General features: G+C 35.6%; 1 protein-coding gene across 6 annotated transcripts in view; it reads right to left on the bottom strand.

Moving 5' to 3' along the window:
* The window catches only part of LOC150085949 (CUE domain-containing protein 1-like), a 153,257-nt gene that overhangs the window by 27,268 nt on the left and 102,495 nt on the right, over positions 1–23,494 (bottom strand). For 5 of the 6 annotated variants that reach the window (XM_090373604.1, XM_090373605.1, XM_090373603.1 and 2 more), the window contains exon 5: positions 16,825–16,894. In XM_090373604.1, coding sequence (XP_090229730.1) covers positions 16,825–16,894 — 70 coding nt within the window. Of the gene's footprint in view, positions 1–16,824; positions 16,931–23,494 lie in introns of those variants that run through there. The other variant, XM_090373608.1, reaches the window with a different exon arrangement.

The raw sequence follows: 23,494 nt of genomic DNA, 5'->3' as shown, positions 1-23,494 counted from the left end.
CGGTGGCACATAGCTAACAGAAGATTAGGGACACTCATTCTATATAGATGCCAAAACTATGCACATGATTTATGTAATGTGTCTAGCTGCAATTGACTGCAGATAGTGAATGAGGATGGTAACTGTCCAAAAGGTTATTTAATGATTGCCCAATAATTTATTTGGAGGTTGGTTTGAACAATATGTGGTTGTATTTCTTGCACAGCAGGTAATACTTCATGCCTCAGTAGTTTAAAGCAACCTTGAATTGGAGCAGTAGTCCCATTTCTTAGCCTTCCATACTTTTACACCCGTGGATTTTCATTTTTTTTTTTTTTTTTTTTTGGAGAGTATGTTCAAAGGCATTCTACTTCTTTCCAGATCAGGTCACAAATGAAGTGAAAGCCAAATTACTCAAGCTGTGCAGTAATCACTCCAGAAAAATGTGCTAACTTCTTCCATGAGTTTATAAGGTATAAATTTTTTTCCAGCAATTACTGTATGGTCTTGTAAAGTTATACATACAAAATAGAAGTAATCTCTTTAATGAGCTTATCATTAACTGTATATTCCCTGTGTGTGTGTATATATATATATATATATATATAATTATAATTATTGATAAAAAAGGAAGTTAAAACGACAGTAAATGTAATATTTATGAGTCAAAGCAGTTGCAAGCAATCATGCAGTGCACCCATAATGTATATAATAATAATACTACGGATAATATAAAAAATCCAACAATAATACCATCAGGGACCTAAGACAACGCAAAAAAAAAAAAAAAAATTATCGCTTTTTACCGACAATCTAGATGACGTCAACTGGGGCCAACCACCCAGAATGAAGGCAAAAAAACGACAAGGTTCTCTGTTTCTGTGATGATCAATATATGCTAAGTAATTTAAATCTAAACCAGTATAGGCCGAAAATAAATCGAATATAAAGATGATAATAAAAATTTAGAAATATTAGAAACTAAGGTAAGAAATATATATATATATATATATAGGTAAAATATAAATATAAGCATATATTAATCATCGTTGACCCAACAGAGAACGTAATTTAATGATTTAAATAAGATTAAATATATAATAAATATATAATACATACTACATATTGACCGTATCTAGGACATAATCTAATAGTCGTCAAAATAATGTGGTGCCCCCTATGTGATGGATACGGTAAAAATAAATAAATAATTTAATTAAATTAACGCATAGAGAAACATGCAGATAGTAAGAAGAAAAACTAAAGGAGTAGGAATAATAGAACCTGAACTCCACAAAGACGAAAAATAGTGGTATAGATAAGAAATAGTTTCTCCTACGTCCTCGGATTGCCCTAATAATTTCGGAGAAATAAAAATAAAGAGTGTAGGACAGTTTAAAGACATTACAAGATATAAGTTGTGGCTCGGGTATGCCCGGGCCTTACCTTAGTTTCTAATATTTCTAAATTTTTATTATCATCTTTATATTCGATTTATTTTCGGCCTATACTGGTTTAGATTTAAATTACTTAGCATATATTGATCATCACAGAAACAGAGAACCTTGTCGTTTTTTGCCTTCATTCTGGGTGGTTGGCCCCAGTTGACGTCATCTAGATTGTCGGTAAAAAGCGATAATTTTTTTTTTTTTTTTTTTTTTGCGTTGTCTTAGGTCCCTGATGGTATTATTGTTGGATTTTTTATATTATCCGTAGTATTATTATTATATATATATATATATATATATATATATATATATATATAATTAAATTAAAACGACAGTAACTGTAAATAAGTAAATAATATTTATGAGTCAATGCAGTTGCAAGCAATCATGCAAAGCACCCATAATGTCTATAATATTACAGATAATAGAAAGAATAAGCAAATAAATCCAACAATAAATCCAACAATAATACCATCAGGGACCTAAGATAACGCAAAAAAAAAAAAAAAAATAAAAAATAAAAAAAAAATAATAATAAAAAAAAAAAATAAAAAATTATCGCTTTTTACCGACAATCTAGATGACGTCAACTGGGGCCAACCACCCAGAATGAAGGCAAAAAACGACAAGAAGTTCTCTGTTTCTGTGATGATCAATATATGCTAAGTAATTTAAATCTAAACCAAATGTAAACCACTATAGGCCTAAAGTAAATCGAATATAAAACGAAAGATGATAATAAAATTTAGCATTATTAGAATCCAAGGTAAGAAATATAAGTAAAATATAAATGTAAGCATATATTAATCATCGTTGACCCGACAGAGAACGTAATTTAATGATTAAAATAAGATTAAATATATAATACATACTACATATTGACCGTATCTAGGACATAATGTAATAGTCGTCAAAATAATATGTGGTGCCCCCTATGTGATGGATACGGTAAAAATAATTAATTAAATTAACGCATTGAGAAACATGCAGATAGTAAGAATAAAAACTAAAGGAGTAGGAATAATAGAACCTGAACTCCACAAAGGCGAAAAATAGTGGTATAGATAAGAAATAGTTTCTCCTACGTCCTCGGATTGCCCTAATAATTTCGGAGAAATAAAAATAAAGAGTGTAGGACAGTTTAAAGACATTACAAGATATAAGTTGTAGCTCGGGTATATATATATACAGAGTCATCAAGAAAAGTTTAGTGCAACAGTTTCCATATTTTTTGCTATACTGCACTGCCACTGGCAGACATTAGTCATTTAAACAGTTGATTATTCACATTTATCTTCAATATGTAATCCTGGTAAAATTTTCTTAGGAAGAAGATTAAAAAGTTTCCATATATAACAACACCAAACTTAATAATTCTGGCCCATCAAATCAAAAAAATTGAATTATTCAAAACTGTTGCATCATTCCTTTATGATCCTGTATGTATGTACATTTACACACATGTACACAGTGCAACCTTGGTATACTGCAATCCTGGATGTAATATGAGTGTGACTGGGTTCCCCAAGAGGGATATAAAAATGCAGTTAATGGCAAAACACAAACTTCATCTTTGACACTGGCAAAAGCTCTTTGCCTCATAGAGGGAGCAAACAGCTACTGCAGAGGATTCCAAATTGTAACCACTAAGATATTATATTCTCTTCTACAGTATTAGGAAAAATACTGTATACTCAATTAGGAAAAATTTTTATAAGCAGGACTTGAGTCTTTACTGTAGATGTTCAGTTTCTCACCTATTTCAAATATAATTATTAGAGATGCAATAAAAAATACACCAAAGAAAAAATACTGCACACGGAGAAATTTGCAAGAGTAAGCATTTTCCTAAGTTTAGGAAAATGCTTAGGTAAGGCTAAATGCTATCACATTTAGTTTATCTAAACCTAACCCTTTTAAAGTTGTATACAATTCAAATAAATTACCATGCAGATGCCTAGTTTCCAATCTCAGCATTTTATAGAACTTGAGTTTTTTTTTTTTTTTTTTTTTGGTAAGGGAACCCTTTTGTTCTCTTCTCTGCAGCCATTCCAAAAGATCCATATACTTCCTAAAATGAGGTCTGTATCTAACACTCAAGATAAAGCCTAACCATTGCCTTATATACAACAGGATAATCACTTCTTTAACCGTTCCGGCAAAATTCCTGTATATCATTAAGAGAACAGTGCAGAAGAATCATACTGTCTGTACAATTACCCTTAGTAATTTATTCTCCACTTCGGTATTGTGCCACTCAATAGTGAAAACAGTAGGTGCTTAGGAATAATCCCTTCCCCAAAGGATTTCATTGACAATACTAGTCCATGAAGAGCAGTAATGATTACTAATCACTCTATCTCCTGCCACACAATCATCCATTTATCCTATCACTTCTCCAATTTGTACAATAGTTATTCATGTGGAACAGCATTCAAAAAAAAAAAAAAAAAACTTTACTCAAATCTAAATATACAGGGTGTTTCAGTTAAACGTTTCAGAACTTCTAAGAGGGGTAGGGTACATCCTGACAACTCTAAATCATATAGCAATGTGGGGTCGGAAATGCTTTCCTGAAGCGGTGTTGTACACAGAAGCACCATAAAGAAAAGAGACCGTAAGTGAGAAATCGTTTTAATAATACATGAAAAGAAGCAAAAGGTACATGGATTAAAGTAAGTGTTCGAAGTTTCTTCCACGGGCTACAATGCACGCCTCACATCTCCGACGCATGGACATCCGAACATTCTGGAATACTCCAGGCGAATTTCGAATTTCTTCGGCAGCTACTGCGATTCTTGCAACCAGCTCCTCAGCATTGTCAACAGGGGTGTCATAAACTAGCGATTTCATATGACCCCAGAAATAAAAATCAAGACATGATAGGTCGGGTGACCGAGCAGGCCAACGCACGGGACCACCACGTCCGATCCACTGTTGACCAAATGTGACATCCAGGTAGTTACGAACATCTCCCCTATAATGGGCAGGGGCTCCATCGTGTTGGAACCACATTGTCTGTTGCGTCGATGCAAAAAAAGTGCTACAAATCCCCTTTTTCCTGCTGAAGTGTTGTTTTCCGATGAGGCATCCTTCACAAGGGAAGGAATTTTCAACACGCATAACGACCATATCTGGGCGGTCGAGAACCCGCATGCAATACAACGTCGTGCAGCACATATTCGATTTTCGGTCAATGTATGGGCCGGTATTATGGGAGATCACCTCATCGGACCTTACCTGTTACCGTGTCGTCTAACCGGACCTATCTACTTGATCTTTCTGCAGCAAGTATTGCCACAACTTTTGAGAGATGAACAGATTTCTGCATCGACGCAACAGACAATGTGGTTCCAACACGATGGAGCCCCTGCCCATTAGAGCGGAGATGTTCGTAACTACCTGGATGTCACATCTGGTCAACAGTGGATCGGACGTGGTGGACCCGTGCGTTGGCCTGCTCGGTCACCCGACCTATCATGTCTTGATTTTTATTTCTGGGGTCATATGAAATCGCTAGTTTATGACACCCCTGTTGACAATGCTGAGGAGCTGGTTGCAAGAATCGCAGTAGCTGCCGAAGAAATTCGAAATTCGCCTGGAGTATTCCAGAATGTTCGGATGTCCATGCGTCGGAGATGTGAGGCGTGCATTGTAGCCCGTGGAAGAAACTTCGAACACTTACTTTAATCCATGTACCTTTTGCTTCTTTTCATGTATTATTAAAACGATTTCTCACTTATGGTCTCTTTTCTTTTTATGGTGCTTCTGTGTACAACACCGCTTCAGGAAAGCATTTCCGACCCCACATTGCTATATGATTTCGAGTTGTCAGGATGTACCCTACCCCTCTTAGAAGTTCTGAAACGTTTAACTGAAACACCCTGTATATCAAAATTATTTTTTGCATTCAGTTCCTTTGTGACTATCACATAGCTAAACACATTTCCATTATTTTCCCTGGCAAAGAAGTTAAGTTTACAAGTCTGTAATTACTCACTTTGCTCAGTGATCCTCCTCTCCAGCCAAGGATGCTCTCATAATTATGGAGCAAGGTTTGCATACCTCTTTTGCTGCTTTTTATTATTTTTTTTAATATAATTGGAGAGATGCTGCAGTCCCAGGTTCTTTATTTTTTAGCTCTAAATTCCTCTCCCAGTTTTCTCATAAAATGATTTAGCTTCCAATTAGAAATAGGTATATATCTGGCATCACCATCCCTAAAACTTCTGCATATGTAGATGGAAAATGTTTACTGTTTGTCAGCAATCTGAACAGAATCAATAGTCATGTCATTCATACTAGTGGACAAATGGAATTCATTCCCTCCTTTTTTTTTCACTGTTATAAAAGTAAAGGATTCTTTATCACTTCTTTGCATTCTTAGTCAAAGATTTTTCACAATTCACCTTAGCCTGCTTAGACCCCTCCCCCCTTAGTGACTTGAATATAGGCTTCTAGTAATTTATAATCACCCCATTCATTCTTCTCTGCCACTAGTCATCAGTTCATCTGCCATCCATTTAGGTATAAAATTTGAACAGCATCTTTTAGTTAGAGTAAAAAGATTAGTAGCTTCTATGATTACCCTTCTGATTGCTTCTCATTTAGAATTTGCAGCTCATCCAAGTGAGAAGAATTTAAAAATTGTCTCAAGACCATTCATATCACCTTTGCAAAAAGAATTTCCCATCACCCTCAACAGCAGTTATATCTTTAAATAAATTTCATATTAAGCTACTGTGATCAGTGTCATTAAGTGGTTTCTTCATCTGAAGATCCTTGATGCATGAAAAGTCACTATTGATAATTAATCAAGTGCTCTCTCTCTTTCCCCCCCCCCATCTTGTGTATTTTTTTTTTTTTTTTTTTTTTTTTTTTAACTTGATGGTGTAAAAAAAGTTTCCAAGTAAATCCAGAAATATTCTTTTACTGTGTGAGTGACCAGTCCACAAGTTCCAGTCAATATCTGAAAGGTTAAAGTCCCCCCCAGAATAAGCAATTCTAATTTACTAGCCCACTATTTTTCTGTATAGGTGTTTATATCATAGTGATTCAGCCTATAACATACTTCTAGTCTAATTTTTGCTTTCCCAGTACTTATGCCACCAAACTGGCTACTTACATCAACCAGATGTCTGTACTTCTTTACTAGGAGTGGCTAATTGAATTTGTGATTGAATTTATGGTGATAATAATGTACCTCACTCACTCACTCTCTCTCTCTCTCTTTTAGGTACATTCACATGTGTGCCTATTTTCTTCACCATTTCCATCTGTCCACAAGTAACAATTCAACTCCCAGCGGATGGATTTGTTGTGAAATTTTATATTTGGGTGTCTTAAAAGTATTTTTTGAACCATTCCAAATTTAATTAAAGTTAGACAAATATAAATCTGGCAATTATTTCTTCAATTATTATACAAACTGTATGGAAAAAAGAAATCCATAGATTAAATACAGTGCACATGCATATTTCATGTGTACGACTCATAACATGACATAACTGGTTTCTCAAAAATCATTCAACTCAAAGGTTTTTAATTATTGGAAAGCAAACAGTTCTTCTACATCTCAAATGCATAAATGTGGCAAAAAAGACAATATTTCAAGAGTGAAGCTGTTGTACACTAAGGAGGACTGTATGGAAAAAATAGGTCACCCATGTGCAGCAAATAACATCTGAATTCAACCAAGACCAGAACAGCCCTATTTCAACTCATACTATGTCCCGCAAATTTAAGAAATTGGGTATTGGCAGTCACCTGCCTATTCAGAAGCCACTTGTTTCAAATAAAAACAGAAAATCCACTTGCAGTGGTACAAAGAACGTCATGATTGGACAGTGCACAAATGGTAGAAAGTCATGTCATCAGATGAACCACGTTATACTTTATTCTGCACTGATGGTAGGCAGAGAGTGTGGTGAGAACCTCACAAAGCAATAAACCTTGCTTGCCTTGTTAAGACAACCCAAGCATCTGGAGCTGGCATCATGGTATGGGGAATGTTGGAAAATGTGCATTAACTGATGAACAGTTTGCATATTTTTAGAGTGTTTTAAGAGAAAATGCTTCAAGCTACAAAGAAAGAAAGAAAGAATATAGAATTACATACAGACCCATACTGTATTAAGCAAAACTTTGTTTGCTTTTATATCTATGCACAAATCTCACGCAATCGCACTAACCTGCATGCTGTCATCATCTGCCAAGGAAAATGATCCAAGATCCTCCTGGTTTTTGTCTACTCAATTTCAGTTAGGAAAAAACAAAGCTTTTCTTTTTTCCAAAATGGCATGGGAAAATGTACTTCTTTTAAACTTAAAAATTTTATATTGTTAAAATTTACACAGCTCTGTGTATTAGTATTAGCAAATGATGCAAGGAAGAAAGCTTATATCAGCCAAAAAAAAAAAAAAAAAAAACCACAATTCCCATCATCCTCTCTATTTGTCTAATTCTTCCTTAACTTTATTTAAACTACCCACTTCCACAACACCAGATAAGAGTTTGTTCCAACAATTAACTATCCCTTGACTGAAAGCAAATTTCCACACATCTATCCTTCAATTCAAATTTATGTTCCCTTATCTGAGCAAAAATAAGACAAACACTTCAATCAGCTTTCCTCGCAGATGTTCTTGGGATTTACAGGTTTTGAGGGATTTCAGAAAGCAATTCTGCTTAGCAAACAGTTTGTAAAGCAGAACTGATTTGTCAACTAGTGGGACAAAAATAGTATAAAAAAAGCACACGCAAAATGAAATTTGCTTACAATAAAAATGCTTGTTTAATAATTTGTGTCTTTTAGTCATGTATTCATATTAAAACTGTATAAATTTATTTTTGTTTATAAAACAGCTTGTTTATAATGCAAGTGCTGCTGTTGCCCAACATTCCTGTTATATTGAGCTTGTATTCTGTGTGTAGTTTTTCTGTCTCTATTGAATATGAGATGTCATGCACAATATGAGGGATGGCTAATCTTAGTAATTCTGGAAGGTATACGTGAAAGTCTTAAAGTTTGAGGGGTACAAACGTTTTGAAGAACATAAATTACACTAACCAACAAAAAATATTTTTTGTCATACCTCCACAATGAAAATATGTGATTCTGAAAATCACCTTAAAAAGTCTATCACGTCTACATCAAAAGATGTACCAATGTTTAATGTTAAAATAAAGGGATATATACATATAATTCAAGATTGTAATACAAGTGTGAAAAAATATATATTCTCTAGGAGTTGTTTATGTTTGGAGGATAGATTTATATTTTTATAACCTTGAGAACATGTAACGATCAGTTAATACTCGGAAAACCGTGGCCAGCCTACAAAAATCCTCACCAAAAACGCTGTGTGCTCTCTTCAAATTGTAAACTGTTGTATCAGAATTTGAACCTAAGAACCATGGGTAGAAGTCTCATTATGTTCATCACAAGAAAACTAAGGCCAGAATCAATTGCTAAAATTAAGAGAATTAGCTTATATCTGTTAAAATAAATCAGTATATCATACATTACTGGCTAGATTATGCAAAACTGGCATATTTTGGTAAAATGTAACTCCCTTTATATTTAATAACTGCAATGTGATACTGCAATGTGATGTGAAACTATCATGGTGATTTTCGAAATCTACACATAAAAATTGGTTAAAAACAGCATCTAAGTTCTTTGGCGGTAAAAATTGTGTTGGCTAGTGTTACTTTATTAAATAAAATTTGGGAGTCTGGGTGCGAGGTTAGCCTGTGCGGACGTAGCTCCTTGAAGCTCTTGAAACAGAGAAGTTTTTCCTGATTTATTTTCTGATTTATTAGTTTAAATTGTCATATTAACTTATTTTCTAGAGTAGCTTTATATTCCTAGTTACGATACTTAGTTTAAAGTTTAACTTAGACAGAGATTTTGTAGATATTACTTAGTATCGGTAACGGTATCAAATCCACGTGTCACAAATTGAACGAGAGGTCTTTTTTTTAAACCAAATTTAGTCGATTTATTAACCAATTGTTATATCAAATTATCTTCTATAAGTAGATTATAGACCTAGTCGGGATCCTTAGTTTATTCTAAATTGAGATAGCGAGATTTGGAAGCTAATCAATACTTACGAGTCCGTAGAAGTACCGTTCGAGAATTCCCGCCATTTTTACACGATAGCATAAGCTTAGTGTAGTATAGTGCATAATATAATATTGTCAATTAATCAGTAAATCTATTAATCTTGATAAACTTTATTGTCAATTAAATTGTATTTTTAACTCTATATATATATATAACGATTTAATCGTAACAAATAATTAATACATAACTATAGTGGTACACGTGATACGGAAGTTGTATAAAGGGAACTCGTAGAAAACACTAGATACCGAAAAAAAAAATATATATATATATAACATAACTGTTTTGGGATATAACTTAAGGATTTAATTTTTGTTTTGAAATTTTATTGAATTAAATCGGAATCATGACTCTGACCAGAGCAGCAAAGCAAAAGGCTCAAGCTAATGGGAGTGCTGTGGTTCAGGGAAGAACTGAGGGGGGCAGTTGCCCTCTGAATCACAGTCTTTTAAAATGCACTGTTTGCTTGATGTTTGCGGAGCAGTCGGGTACGGGACATGATACTGCCAAGGGGGATGTCTTTGTGTGTGCACGATGTAAGGAGTGCAAGGAAATCAGGCGACAACTCAGCGTTGTTATGGGCCTTTATGAGAGCTTGAAGGACAGGGTGGATGACCTCGAAGGAAATAAATTGAGGGGCCCATCAAGCTCTCAGCTGCCCACATCAACGCCAGAGCTTGCACTTGGTCATCAGGCAACACAGAGGCAGCCCCCTAGGCAGAATGCGCTGGTCCCACAGGAACTAGTAGTTGTTGGTGACTCTATTGTCAGGGAAACGGGGAACATGCTTTGTAAAAAGGATAGGTGGAATAGGACCAGGGTATGTCTGCCAGGGGCAAAGGTTGATGACGTTGTAGAGCGGATATCATCTTTTAAGGGCACAAAAGGTGATATAGTTGTACACGTTGGCACTAGTGATATTAAGAGTAGAAGAACGGCGGAATTAATTAGCAAGTACAGGTCAATGTTGAAAAAAAGCAGTGAATTAGGGTTGAATTTGAAAGTGTCTGCAATTCTGCCCAGACACGATAGGAGGGAGTATATGATGAGAGCCTTGTCACTCAATTCGGCCCTGGAGGGATTGTGCAAGGCTCAAGGGGTAGAATTTTTTTCAGCCTGGACTGTACTTGTTAACAGGAGAGATTGCTTCTACAGGGATGGGATACACTTAAATAGAAAGGGTGCAAGAATTTTTGCTGATGCTGTCGAGGCAGTGTTAGGTGGGTCGGAAAACTGCTAGTTGGGGGGGATACAAGGACTAATAGATTAACAGTAGCCACTGGCAGAGGTGGAAGCGATTCTTGCACTGCTTCTATTGAAATGAGCAGAAGCCTGAAAAACAAGATGCAGGATATTTCAGAGACTGCTGGGAGTCATTGCGGTACAAGTAAACACATGGGTTGTGTTAGGGTAGCTAAGAATAGAAACAGGTGCATGTATACCTGCGTGTACACCAATGCTAGGAGTTTGGTAAATAAACTTGATGAATTTGAGGTATTGCTCAAAACATCAAAGGCAGATATTGTTGGGATATCAGAGACGTGGTGTCACACAGATATAAGTAATTCGGAACTGGAATTTGGGGAATACAATGTGTATAGAAAGGATAGACAGGACAGGAGGGGAGGAGGGGTTATGCTATTAATTAAGAAACACATAAGGTCCAAGGAAGTGAAGCCAGTCGACATCGATGGACAGGGCAGTGTCGAGTCAGTTTGGTGTGACATAAGCATAGGGAAATCAAAATTGACAGTAGGAGTGTGCTATAGGCCTAATGACTCTGATGAGTATAATACGATATTGTACAGGGAAATAAGAGTGGGCAAGTAAATCAGAGTCTTATAATGGGAGATTTTAATTTCATAGATATTGAGTGGAATTTGTGGGTTGGTCACTCACACACTAGCAAGGCTTTTGTGGATTTATTGGATGATTGTTTTCTACATCAGCATGTTCGTGAGGCAACAAGAGGGAGCAATACTCTTGATCTGATTATCAGTAGTGATTCTTCATGCATTAAGAATTCGCAGATAAATGAACCACTAGGTGGCAGTGATCACAGTGTGTTGAAGTGGGATTTACTCAAGGAGGTAACTACCATCAGAGGTAAAGGGAAGGGTTTTTGTTTTCGTAAAGGCGACTATGATGGTCTGAGACAGTATTTAAATTCTATACAGTGGGACCAACTGATGATGTTACCAACAGCGAACTCAAAATGGGAAGCATTCAAGGAACTAATCTTGGAGGCTACCAGGCTTTACATACCAACTAAGAAATATTGTTCAAGGTTTAGGCCTAAATGGTTGTCAGATGAACTAATGAGGCATGTGGCAGAGAAGAAAAATGCATGGGATACATACAAATTAATGGGTGACATGGAAGCCTCTGATAGATATAAGTTGGTCTGTAACCAAGTCACAAAGGAGATTAGGCAGGCAAAGGCAGACTACGAAAAATCCTTGGCAAAGGATGCAAAGAAAAACAGAAAAGAGTTCTTTACATATTTAAACTCGAGAAGGAAAGGGATGAATCAGATTGGTCCACTGGATATTGATGGTTCAACAGTTGAGGATCCTTCTCAAGTGGCTAACAATCTAAACGAGTATTTTGCATCTACATTCACGCATGAGGAGTTATTCAGGAAGGAGAATGATGTAGGTAAAGTAAACATTGGCAGTGAGCTGGATGATTTTGTAATAACTGAGAGGAAAGTGGAGGAGATTGTTGAGGATAAACATAAAAAAGGCACCTGGGGTGGATGGGATCTATCCAGTTATATTAAAGGAGGCAGCAAAGGAAGTAAGCAAACCCCTAGCCATAATTATGAGAGCTTCTTTGGACTCAGGGGAGGTACCCATAGACTGGAGATGTGCAAATGTAACCCCAATTCACAAAGGAGGATCAAAGGCTGACACAAGTAATTATAGACCTGTTAGTTTAACTTCTGTTCCAGGTAAGTTAATGGAGGCACTGGTTAAAGAAGCACTGCAGGATCATCTAGACAAGAATTCAGTTATAGCTCAGACGCAGCATGGTTTTGTTAAGGGCAGGTCTTGCCTGACCAATTTGATTGGATACTATGATGTAGTCACAAAAGAACTGGATGCAGGGAATAACTTTGATATTATATATTTGGATCTTAGAAAGGCTTTTGATACTGTTGCACATGGAAGACTGCTGCACAAATTGGAGCAGTGTGGCATTGGAGGCAAATTGCTGCTATGGATAAGGGGATGGTTGAGTGGCAGAAGACAGAGAGTGGTAATCAATGGACACTGCTCAACGTGGACTAATGTTATTAGTGGAGTTCCTCAGGGTTCAGTGTTGGGTCCGTTGTTGTTTTCGGTGTTTATGAATGATACTGATGATGGGATATCAAGTTTAATGTCCAAGTTTGCAGATGATACAAAGGTTGGCAGGGTTGTTAAGGACACTACTGATGCTATGCTGCTGCAACAGGATCTGGAAAGGTTTTGCAGATGGGCTGAGAGGTGGCAAATGAAGTTTAACATTGACAAATGTAAAGTACTACATATGGGAAACAGTAACCCCAGAGCAACGTATCAACTCTGCGGTACTACACTGACAGTGGTGGAGAATGAAAAGGACCTGGGGGTAATTGTGCAGGCAGATATGAAGTTCTCTGAGCAGTGCAGACGAGCTGCAAGAGTAGCTCATGGTGTCTTGTCAATGATATACAGGAATTTTTCTAGCAGGGATAAGGAGGTGATTATTCCCTTGTATAAGGCAATGGTTAGGCCACATCTTGAGTACTGTATACAGGTCTGGAGGCCTCATTTCAAGAAGGATGTAGAGCTGCTGGAACGGGTACAGAGAAGGGCAACAAGATTAGTGAATGGAACAAGGGGTTGCTCTTACGAAGAAAGGCTTAAGTTTTGCAAATTACAGAGTCTGGAGACTAGGCACCGGCGAGGTGATCTGATAGAGGTGTATAAGGCTTTGAATGGTTTGAGCATGCTCAATGCCAATGGGATTCTTCATCTTGCTCAGAATAATCACCTCAGAGGGCATAAATTCAAATTGAGGAAGGACGGATGTGCGGAAATTTGCCTTTGGCCAGCGGGTGGTTGGTTGGTGGAACCGACTTCCATCACTTGTTGTTGAAGTTGATAGCCTAAACAAATTTAAGGCTCAACTGGACAGGTATTTCGAACGAACGAAGGGGTGAAATGGGAGTGGGTTTTTTTTTTTTTTTTTTTGGCTGATGCTGAATAAGCTTGCTTTCTTGCATCATATGCCTCTACTAATGCTAATGCTAAAATTTGCATATGCAATAAAAAATTTACTTTAAAATATCAAATCACAACCGATAGCTTCAATTTGACTATATTTAACATGCTCATTAGTAAATAAATTAGCATATTGTAAAAATACTATTGTATAAACTATCATGAAATGACAGGGAAAATATTGTAAATGAAAATAAAAAAAAAAAAGAGTATTTTGTATACACAAAAATTTTTTTTTCATATGCAAGTCACATTAAGGTCTGTTTAAACTACGAGGTCTGTTAAGAAAGTAAGGTAACAGATGTTTTGAAGAAGGAATTATTCCTTTTCCAATAGTAAAACATCACTTCACATGAATAAAGTCATAGTAATTGTTTTTCTGGTAATTTTTGGTATATTTTTTAAGGTAAGTCACAGTGACACTTAGCTGATTTATAGAGCTTCTTAATGTACCATTATGTAATCGACTTAATAATAATAATAGCAATAAGAGCTTAATTGACGGTACTCACCTCAATTAATCTGCTTAGTTATATGGTATTGAAGTGGAAATGAAGTTTAAAATAAGTTAAAATAAATAAAGACGGAATTGTTAAAAACCTGTAATTAAAATTTGCTCAAGGAAGAAGTGCACTACCTTGTCCCTGGTTGTCATTTATAAAATATTAATATGAGAACAAGGTGAAGCCAATGGAAATGAAGTTTAAAATAAGGTAAAATAAATAAAGACGGAATTGTTAAAAACCTGTAATTAAAATTTGCTCAAGGAAGAAGAAGTGCACTACCTCGTCCCCGGTTGTCATTTATAAAATATTAATATTTTATAATTGATAACCAGGGACTTGGCTTCACCTTGTTCTCATATTAATATTTTATAAATGACAACCAGGGACAGGTAGTGCACTTCTTCCTTGAGCAAATTTTAATTACAGGTTTTTAATAATTCCATCTATTTATTTTAACTTATTTTAAACTTCATTTCCACTTCAATACCATGTAACTAAGCAGATTAATTGAGGTGAGTACCATCAATTAAGCTCTTATTGCTATTATTATTGGTAAGTCACAGTATATTGCACATTATCAGATTTGATATTTTAAAGGTAAATTTTTTATTGCATATTCATTAGATATTTTGGTTGCTATTCGCGAGGTTTTTTTTTTTTTTTAATTTCCTCTTAAAAGTATTATTTTGAGTATAAATTTTACCAATCCACATTTCTCTTGGAGCAACAGTTAACAAGCCACATCTGTACTATATCTGTTCAGAGCCATATTTTCCTTTGTTATGGTGTGCTTGCAACATCACTCATTTAGAAAGGTGTGGGTTCAAAGGAGTAGAATTACTTCTGTGAGCTATTCCAAGTTTTTTCAAGACAACACAAAAAACATGGGACTGTGAATATACACTTGTACAATGACAAGAGAGGCTTAAGTTCTGCAAATTGCAGTGGCTGGAGACTAGGCACCTGTGCAGTGATCTGATTGAGGTGTATAAGGCCTTGAATGGGTTGAGCATGCTGAATTCTGATGGGATCCTTCCATTTCTTCAGCTTACGAACCTAAGGGGGCATAAATTGAAATTAAGAAAAGACGGATGTAGAATAGATGTGCGGAAATTTGCCTTTAGCCAGCAGGTGGTTAATTGCTAGAACAAACTCCCATCTGTCATTGTGGAAGTTGATGGTTAAATAAATTTAAGGAGGAACTGGATAGGCATTTGGAGGGAATGGTGTGATTTTTTTTTTTTTTTTTTTTGGCTGATGCTGCATAAGCTCATACTTGCTTTCTTGCATCACATGCTACTACTACAAGTTATCACTCTTTGACTGAAGTAGTCAATGCACCAAAAACCCTAATTAACAAATGGCTATATTATAAGTTTCAAAACCAATTTGATAATAAAGAGCTATTAAGTGCTCGATAATTCCTATATTCTATTATATTATAAATCAACAGGGATTGCTGAATTCTGATGGGATCCTTCCATTTCTTCAGATTACGAACCTAAGGGGCATAAATTGAAATTAAGAAAAGACAGATGTAGAATAGATGTGCGGAAATTTGCCTTTAGCCAGAAGGTGGTTAATTGCTGGAACAAACTCCCATCTGTTGTTGTGGAAGTTGATGGTTAAATAAATTTAAGGAGGACCTGGATAGGCATTTGGAGGGAGTGGTATGATTTTTTCTTTTTTTTTGGCTGATACTGCATAAGCTCATACTTGCTTTCTTGCATCACATACTACTACTACAAGTTATCACTCTGTGACTGAAGTAGTCAATGCACCAAAAACCCTAATTAACAAATGGCTATATTATAAGTTTCAAAACATTAGTATGTAAAAACCAATTTGATAATAAAGAGCTATTAAGTGCTCAATAATTCCTATATTCTATTATATTATGAATCAACAGGGATTACCTTTATTTTAGATATAGGAAGCTTCTTTTCCAACCAACTCTCCTAGTTGGTTGGAAAAGAAGCTTCCTATATCTAAAATAAAGGTAATCCCTGTTGATTCATAATAATGTAAAAACCATTGTATATGTCACTGAAGTTTTATTTTGTTTTGCTTTAAATAACTACAGTAATATATTTTATTACTGAAATACTTAAGTATTACTGACCCACAAAAAATTTAATGAGAAATAATCATTAATATCATTTAAATTTGGGCTGAACTGTGATCCACATGTATGCCTCAGCATCATGAAAATTAATGGGTTTAACAGCCACTTTTTCCTTGGTCTGCATGAACAATGTACACACCATCCTACACACATCAATAATGCATAAATTACATCAGTGTTCACTTTTGTTTCAATACAGACCACAAATTTCCTGCATTTAAATTCAGGCATAGAACATATTTGAGTACCATTTAGATGCTTAAATATCAGTATAATTGATAATTTGTAGTATTAATCAAGAATACAAAAAAAAAAAAAACCTGTGATATTATACAAATTTTAAGAAATCAATCTTTTATTAAAAAAAAAAAGTTAAAAAGGATACATTGGTTTAAAAGTCCGTTTCTTTCTTCTAGAAAACAGTTTAGCAAGCTGGGTAAATTTTTTTCTTGACACTGTAGAAGAGTGGATTAAAATGTAGGTGATTTTTTCTGGTAGAAAAAACAATAAAATAAACTACACACAAACATATAAGAATTAAATACCTGAAAGAGCAACTTAATTTTTGTAAATATTATCAATTCATAGTATTGTACTTTTATTTCAATTTTTTTTTTTTTTTTTTTGTATCTGGTAGCGCTTTTTTATTGCAACGTGAACTGCTAACTAACTGTCACTATTAATATTTACATAAATACAACAGACTGCAAATTTTGTTAACATATTTTGTTAATTCATCACTGTTTGCCCAATAACTGTCATCAGTAACTTGTGTATGTTCATTTTAATCCATTGTTAATATTTTCAAGGATATATAATTTAATTTAGTAATCCTGTCCTTTAAAACCTGATCCCAGGCATAAAAAAAGGGAGCAAAAAGAAAAATCAACTACCCTCACAGACAGCTTTTTCGTTCTTTGTTGAAGCTACACAGAACAGCAAAAAAAAGTAATGAAATGGGGTTCAAATATGGTAAAATATGGATAAGGGAAATATTTTCTTACTCACCTTCCTGAAAATTGTCTCCAAAGGACTAAATACGCTTGTTACAGTGTTCATATAAGCTTTGGAAACTCTTCTTCTATGATGGTAGTTCTGTTGTCACATCCTTCCAATTGTCATAAATTTATACTATTGTTTTTTCATTTTATTGCTTTTCATTTATTCATTCATTCACTTACAGCAGGGGTCAGCAACCTGCAGCTCTTTTAGTCCACATGAAGCACAATTTGAAATGGAGTTAGAGGACTTAAAAATCAAGGACATGTGGAGTGCAAGACTAAAATGCTTTAAAACTGAAATTTAGGATTTGGAGAGGCAAAAGGCTGCCTTTGAAATTCTACACAAATGAGCGGTGATAGATGAGTTGAAAATGCAAGACCCAATTTTGTTTGATGCGTGGAGTAGCATTACCGGACACACACAAATTTGAAAATATTTGTGTTTGGACTTCTCTCGGTTTTTGGTTCGACATATTTCTGTGGGCAAATATTTTTGACCATGAACTATATTAAAAATAAATCAAGAAACCGTCTGAACAATGCAAGTCTCTCAGCATGTTTAAAGATGAAAATTACGGCATACTCACCTGATGTTGGGAGATGCGCTCAAGAAGTTCAGCAGTAAAAGTCACATTAATTTGTACCTATTTGGATGTTTGTTACATTTTTTCAGTATCAATAAATAATATTTCAAAAAAATATATATTTTTTAATAAAACACCTTCCCACTATTCCATTTCTTAAAAAACTCACCCCCATCCTCCCAGCTTGAGCTGGGATGTGGCTCTTCGAATTCTCTCTTTTTTTTTTTTAATCAAAAATGGCTCTTCACTCAAAAAAGGTTGCTGACCCCTGATTTACAGGATCGTCTGCTACATCCTCAACTCTAAAATGCTTAAACCATCAAAATGTTTGTGTTAGGAACAGAGCTTCGCCTCCCCATAAGCTGTTTGTAACATTTCATCGGTTGCGGTGCGACTTTTGCCCACCTTTACACAAAACTCAATGTTGATTCAGACCAACTGGTTTGGATTGGTGGGATTACTAAGGTTGCACTTCTGTGCTTCTATAGCACTCTCCCGCAGAAAAATAATCGCATTAGATTTTTTTAAAATTTTTTTATTATTTTTTTTTTAATTCAGTTTCATTACTTTGCTGAACTGGTAAGAATAACATCAATAATTGTAATCTTTGAATAGCTTACTGATAAACATATTTAATACAGTGAAAGTACAGCCCACAACATTACTACAAGTACAGCCCACAATGATGATCATGGCCATAACAAGCATTAATAATGTACTGTAAGCTTAACGATTTTAAATAAAGGAATATTTTGTAGTACTAATGATAAAATGTGTAACTTTGGGCTATGGAAAGTACTTTAATGCAGCACCCAGTTTCTCATTCTTTTTTCTCATTCTGATTAAATGTCTCATTTAATTTTATTGTCAAAGTTACTTGGCACAATACTATCATGTTTTCATTCTTCAAATGGGCGCACCTCCATAGCCAGGTGGGAAGCAGCAGCAGTGCATAGCACACGCTTCTTGATTAGATCGGGGTTCGAGCCCGTCACCACCCAATAAGGAGGATGCGGAAAGGTCAGGGAATGACCACCGCATATTCACGGAGCAATATGGCCTTAGTTGCTAATGCTCCTAAAAATCAAATAACAAACAATCATTCTTCAAAGTTATGGAAACAAGTTTATGTGATTGAAGCATGAAAGCATTGCAAACTTGAAATGCCTTTCTGTTTACCCATAAGATAACTCATTAATGCTACTTGTAGAAAGGTGTGGACTTATAATTTGAAATGATATATGCCTGTGAGAATGGCAGTGTCAATTTGGTTGGAAGGGTTGGGGCAACATCATAAAAAGTGAATCGTACAGGAGATATGGATTTTCCTCATCACTAATCTTCACTATCCTTAAGAAGGGTAAAATTATATCATAAATAAAAATGCTCCTGGGGAAAAGGAAGAAATTAAAGCTATGAATCAACTCTAGAACAGCAGAGCATTGTGAAAGAATGTGATAAAATCAGTATATGATGACAACATAACATGCTTCAGTAATTACAAGGGATATACCGGGAAGGTTACCAACAAGCAAGTAAAAAACTTAAACTTCTTGTTAAAGTAATATCAGGAGTACTATCAATAAAATTATAAATTCAGGCTACTGATTAGGTCTACAGATACTGATATAATAGAGAATTAACTGATAACTGAAACTTAGTGTCATTGCTATAGAGCAGCGATTCCCAATTTTTTGTCACTCAAGTCACACTTTAAGTTAAAAGACGAATATTAATAGCATACCAAAATAGTGATGCCATTGAACTCAGTGGAATTTTTCCTAATCTCATGGCATACTTGAAAAGGGTTGCGGCACACCATTGGGAACCAATGCTATAGAGTAGCAGTTCCCAACCTTTTTTGACTCCCGAACCCCTTTCAACGCAAAATTTTTTTTTAGCGAACCACTAAGAAACCACTAATCAGAAATATACGATTTCTCTGAAATCGTATATTTCTGAATTTTTATTATAAAATATTTCCAGTACTACATTTTTTACAAGCGACATAGCATAAAGCAGTTATTAATCAGTCCAAACTAGATTTCGATTAGGCTAAGAGCCAAAAAACTTACTTCTCACCCAATGGTAGCCGACGATTCTGGTCTGTTGCCAAAACTATTGGCTGCAAGTTTTGCCCATCTCTGTTCCCACTTCTGTCAAAACCAGATGGTTCTGTTGCCACATCAGCCAAAGACAAAGCTGACCTGCTAGCATCCTATTTTTTCTTCCAACTCACGTATTGATGATATTGGTAAATCACCTCAAACCATTCCAAGTACACTTCATTCAATGCCGTCAAAAGGATTTCAGAAGGATTTTGATGAATCTGATGCTAAGAAAGCTCCAGGTCCTGATGGTATTTTCTCTCCACTTGTTCTCAAAACCTGAGCTCCAGAACTTACTTCTGTTCTTTGCTGCTTTTTTCACTTCCTTATTCCAAAGGTGCTTGGAAATTTGCTTGGAAAGGTGCTTGATCCTCCTGCTTGGAAATTTGCTCATATCCAGCCAGTTCATAAAAAGGGTGACAAATCCCTCCCATCCAATTTTCTTCCCATTGCAATTACTTCTACTCTTTCTAAAGTAATGGAGGAATCGATTAACTGCCAACTGTGAAACTACCTAGAAACCTTCCGTCTGATAAATGATTGCCAGTATGGATTCCATCAATGTCGATCCATTGGTGATATTCTGGCTTACGTTACCCATTTATGGACAAATTAAATGGAAAAGTCGGGTGAAACACAAGCAGTTGCTCTTGACATCTCAAAGGCTTTCGATCGTGTTTGGCATAAAGGTCTTCTAAATAAGCTTCCATCCTATGGTTTGCCAGCTGTTTTTTGTAATTGGGTATCCAGTTTTATCTTTTGACTGCTCACTGGTTAATGGTAGACAGCTCTCTGTTTTCTAACTTCTCCACTAATGCTGGTGCTCCCCAAGATTCAGTTCTTTCTCCCACTCTTTTCCTCTTGTATATTAATGACCTTCTTCCACTGACTGGAAATCATATCCATAGTTTTGCTGATGATTGCACATTGCATTCCACCTTCCAGTTTGAGAAACCACGCTCTGCTCAACAGCTTCCAACTTCTCGAATATCCACTACCATTTCCTCAAATGCTGATCTCCATATAATTCTCCAGTGGAGCAAAGATAACTTAATTTCAATCATTCTAAAAACTTGTCCTGTCTTATATCTTTCAAAACAGATTCTTCTGTTCCTAATGTTTATTTTCGATGACACTGATTTCTAGGCAAGATCTTGGGAATTACCCTGACTTCTAATCTCTCTTGGCATAAAGCACATTACAAATATTGCTTCCTCTGCATCTAAAAAACTTGGTTTTCTCTTTTTTCCCTTGGTATTACTTTTCTTCCAAACTGTTGTTGACTCTGTAGAAATTTCAAATTCGGCCTACCGTGGAATATTGTTCCCACATCTGGGGCAGTGCCCCCAAAACCTCTCTCAGGCTTCTAGATTCCATTCAAAAGAGGGCAGTTAGGTTAATTATTGTCTCATCTTTAACAAAAAAAAAAAAAAAAAATTATGATATTAGGGTTACCCATAAATGATTACATCTACCCATATATTTATTGTGTCTAAGACCGACTAACTCAGCCACGGAGTGAAAAAAGCCTATTAAAATTCCTTGCGTTATTCGAACCCGGGCCTTTTCCACCCAGTGTGGGGAGGATGGTGACGATACCACTGTGCTACGCGGGAAACAGTCTCATCTCTAACAGATTCTCTGTCTCATAGACCTTTCTACAGATACTTCCACGGGCACTGTCCTGAATTGGCTTTTACAATTCCCGCTCTCTCTCTCTCTCTTTCAAAGCAATCCGAACATGTTCCGCAACCGGTCAACATTCTTTTACTGTCCAACTTCAAACTCACAGAACCAACTTTTCTTCTTCTTCATTTATTCATTCAATTTCCGTTTTCTGGAACAACCTTCCTTCTTACGTATTTCCTGAAAATTACAATCAACAGAAGTTCAAGTCTAATGTCAACAAGTATCTGCTTTCAACTTTTCAATCTTCAACCCATGCACGTGAACTAAGTACTACAAGTTCTAAAAAAATAAATAAATCGGTCAACTACTGAGTGCCAGGTACTCAGAATGAAGGGTCTGTAGTCAGAAATGGTTGTTAGTGTAGTATCTCAAATAGAGAGCTTTAGGGTAACTGGAAAAGTTTCTAGTACGCCCAGCTTGGCCTAAAACTGAGGAACTAACGAAAATGTTGTCTATTTCAGTTTTTCCAGTCGTTGTGAATGACAAGGGTAGGAGAAGCGACTGGCAGGTGAAGGCCGTGCAAGACTCCACGCAGGCACCTCCCCACCTCAACACTGGCTCTCTGAGTACCTCCTTGCTGGGACAACTCCAGCTTTAAAAATTGTTAAAAAAATATTTCTTGTCACAAAATTTATAAATGACCTTTATAGAATTATTAACTAACTATTTACCACCTTTGGAGAGTTACTTAGTACCTTCCTTCCTTCTTATGTATTTCCTGAAAATTACAATCAACAGAAGTTCAAGTCTAATGTCAACAAGTATCTTCTTTCAACTTTTCAATCTTCAACCCATGCACGGTACTAAGTACTACAGGTTCTAAAAAAAAAAAAATAAATAAATAAATCGGTCAACTTTGTACTAAGTAACTCTCCAAAAGGAGAGTTACTTAGTACAAAGAAGTGTGCTATCGAAGTGCAATAAAAAAAATTTTTATTTTTTTAATTTTAACACAAAAAAGTAAATGATAGATTTCAATCGGAATAGTTTTCCCTTGATAAGCATTGAATAACTAATTTTTCAATTTATACTTGACACCAAGGGTGTCAAGAATAATACTCAAGATTTCTAAGAGGTACAAGCTAAAGGTTATAATGATTTATGCACCAACATTGACCCATGATGATGAGGTTAAAGAAATGTACACTGAAATTGAGTCTTCTAGATGGGCAGAAAACCCACTACACTATTATTATGGGGGACTTCAATGCTAAGGTTGGAAAAAGACAAAACAGTGCAGAAAGGGGAACTATAGTAAATTTTGGAATTGGTGAAAGAAATGAAAGAAGTGAAAGACTTTTGGAATTTGCAGAATCTCAAGGACTGTCAGTAATGAACACTTTTTTCAAGAAAAGGGTGAACAGAAAGTGGCCATGGAAGAGTCCAAATGGATTAACAATTAATGAAATTGACTTCATCCTCACTAACAGAACATATATCATGAATGATATTACCGTCCTGAATAAGGTAAATGTTGGAAGTGATCACAGAATGGTAAGATGTACACTTGATATAGATGTAAGAAAGGAAAAAACTGACTCGAGTAAATAATACAGTCTTTGAGATAATAGAAGAGGAGAAAAAGCACAAGAAAAAGCTTAAGAACAAGCTTGAGCTTCTGCAGACTGCTCAGGACCAAGATATCAACGAGGAATATTACAACTTTCTGAAAG

Source organism: Mastigoproctus giganteus, chromosome 5 (genome assembly GCF_048544385.1).
Source record: "Mastigoproctus giganteus isolate SK-2022 chromosome 5, ASM4854438v1, whole genome shotgun sequence".
NCBI classification, from domain to species: Eukaryota; Metazoa; Arthropoda; class Arachnida; order Uropygi; family Thelyphonidae; genus Mastigoproctus; species Mastigoproctus giganteus.
Note: the sequence above shows the minus strand (reverse complement) of the source record. Positions and strands in the feature narration are given on the sequence as shown.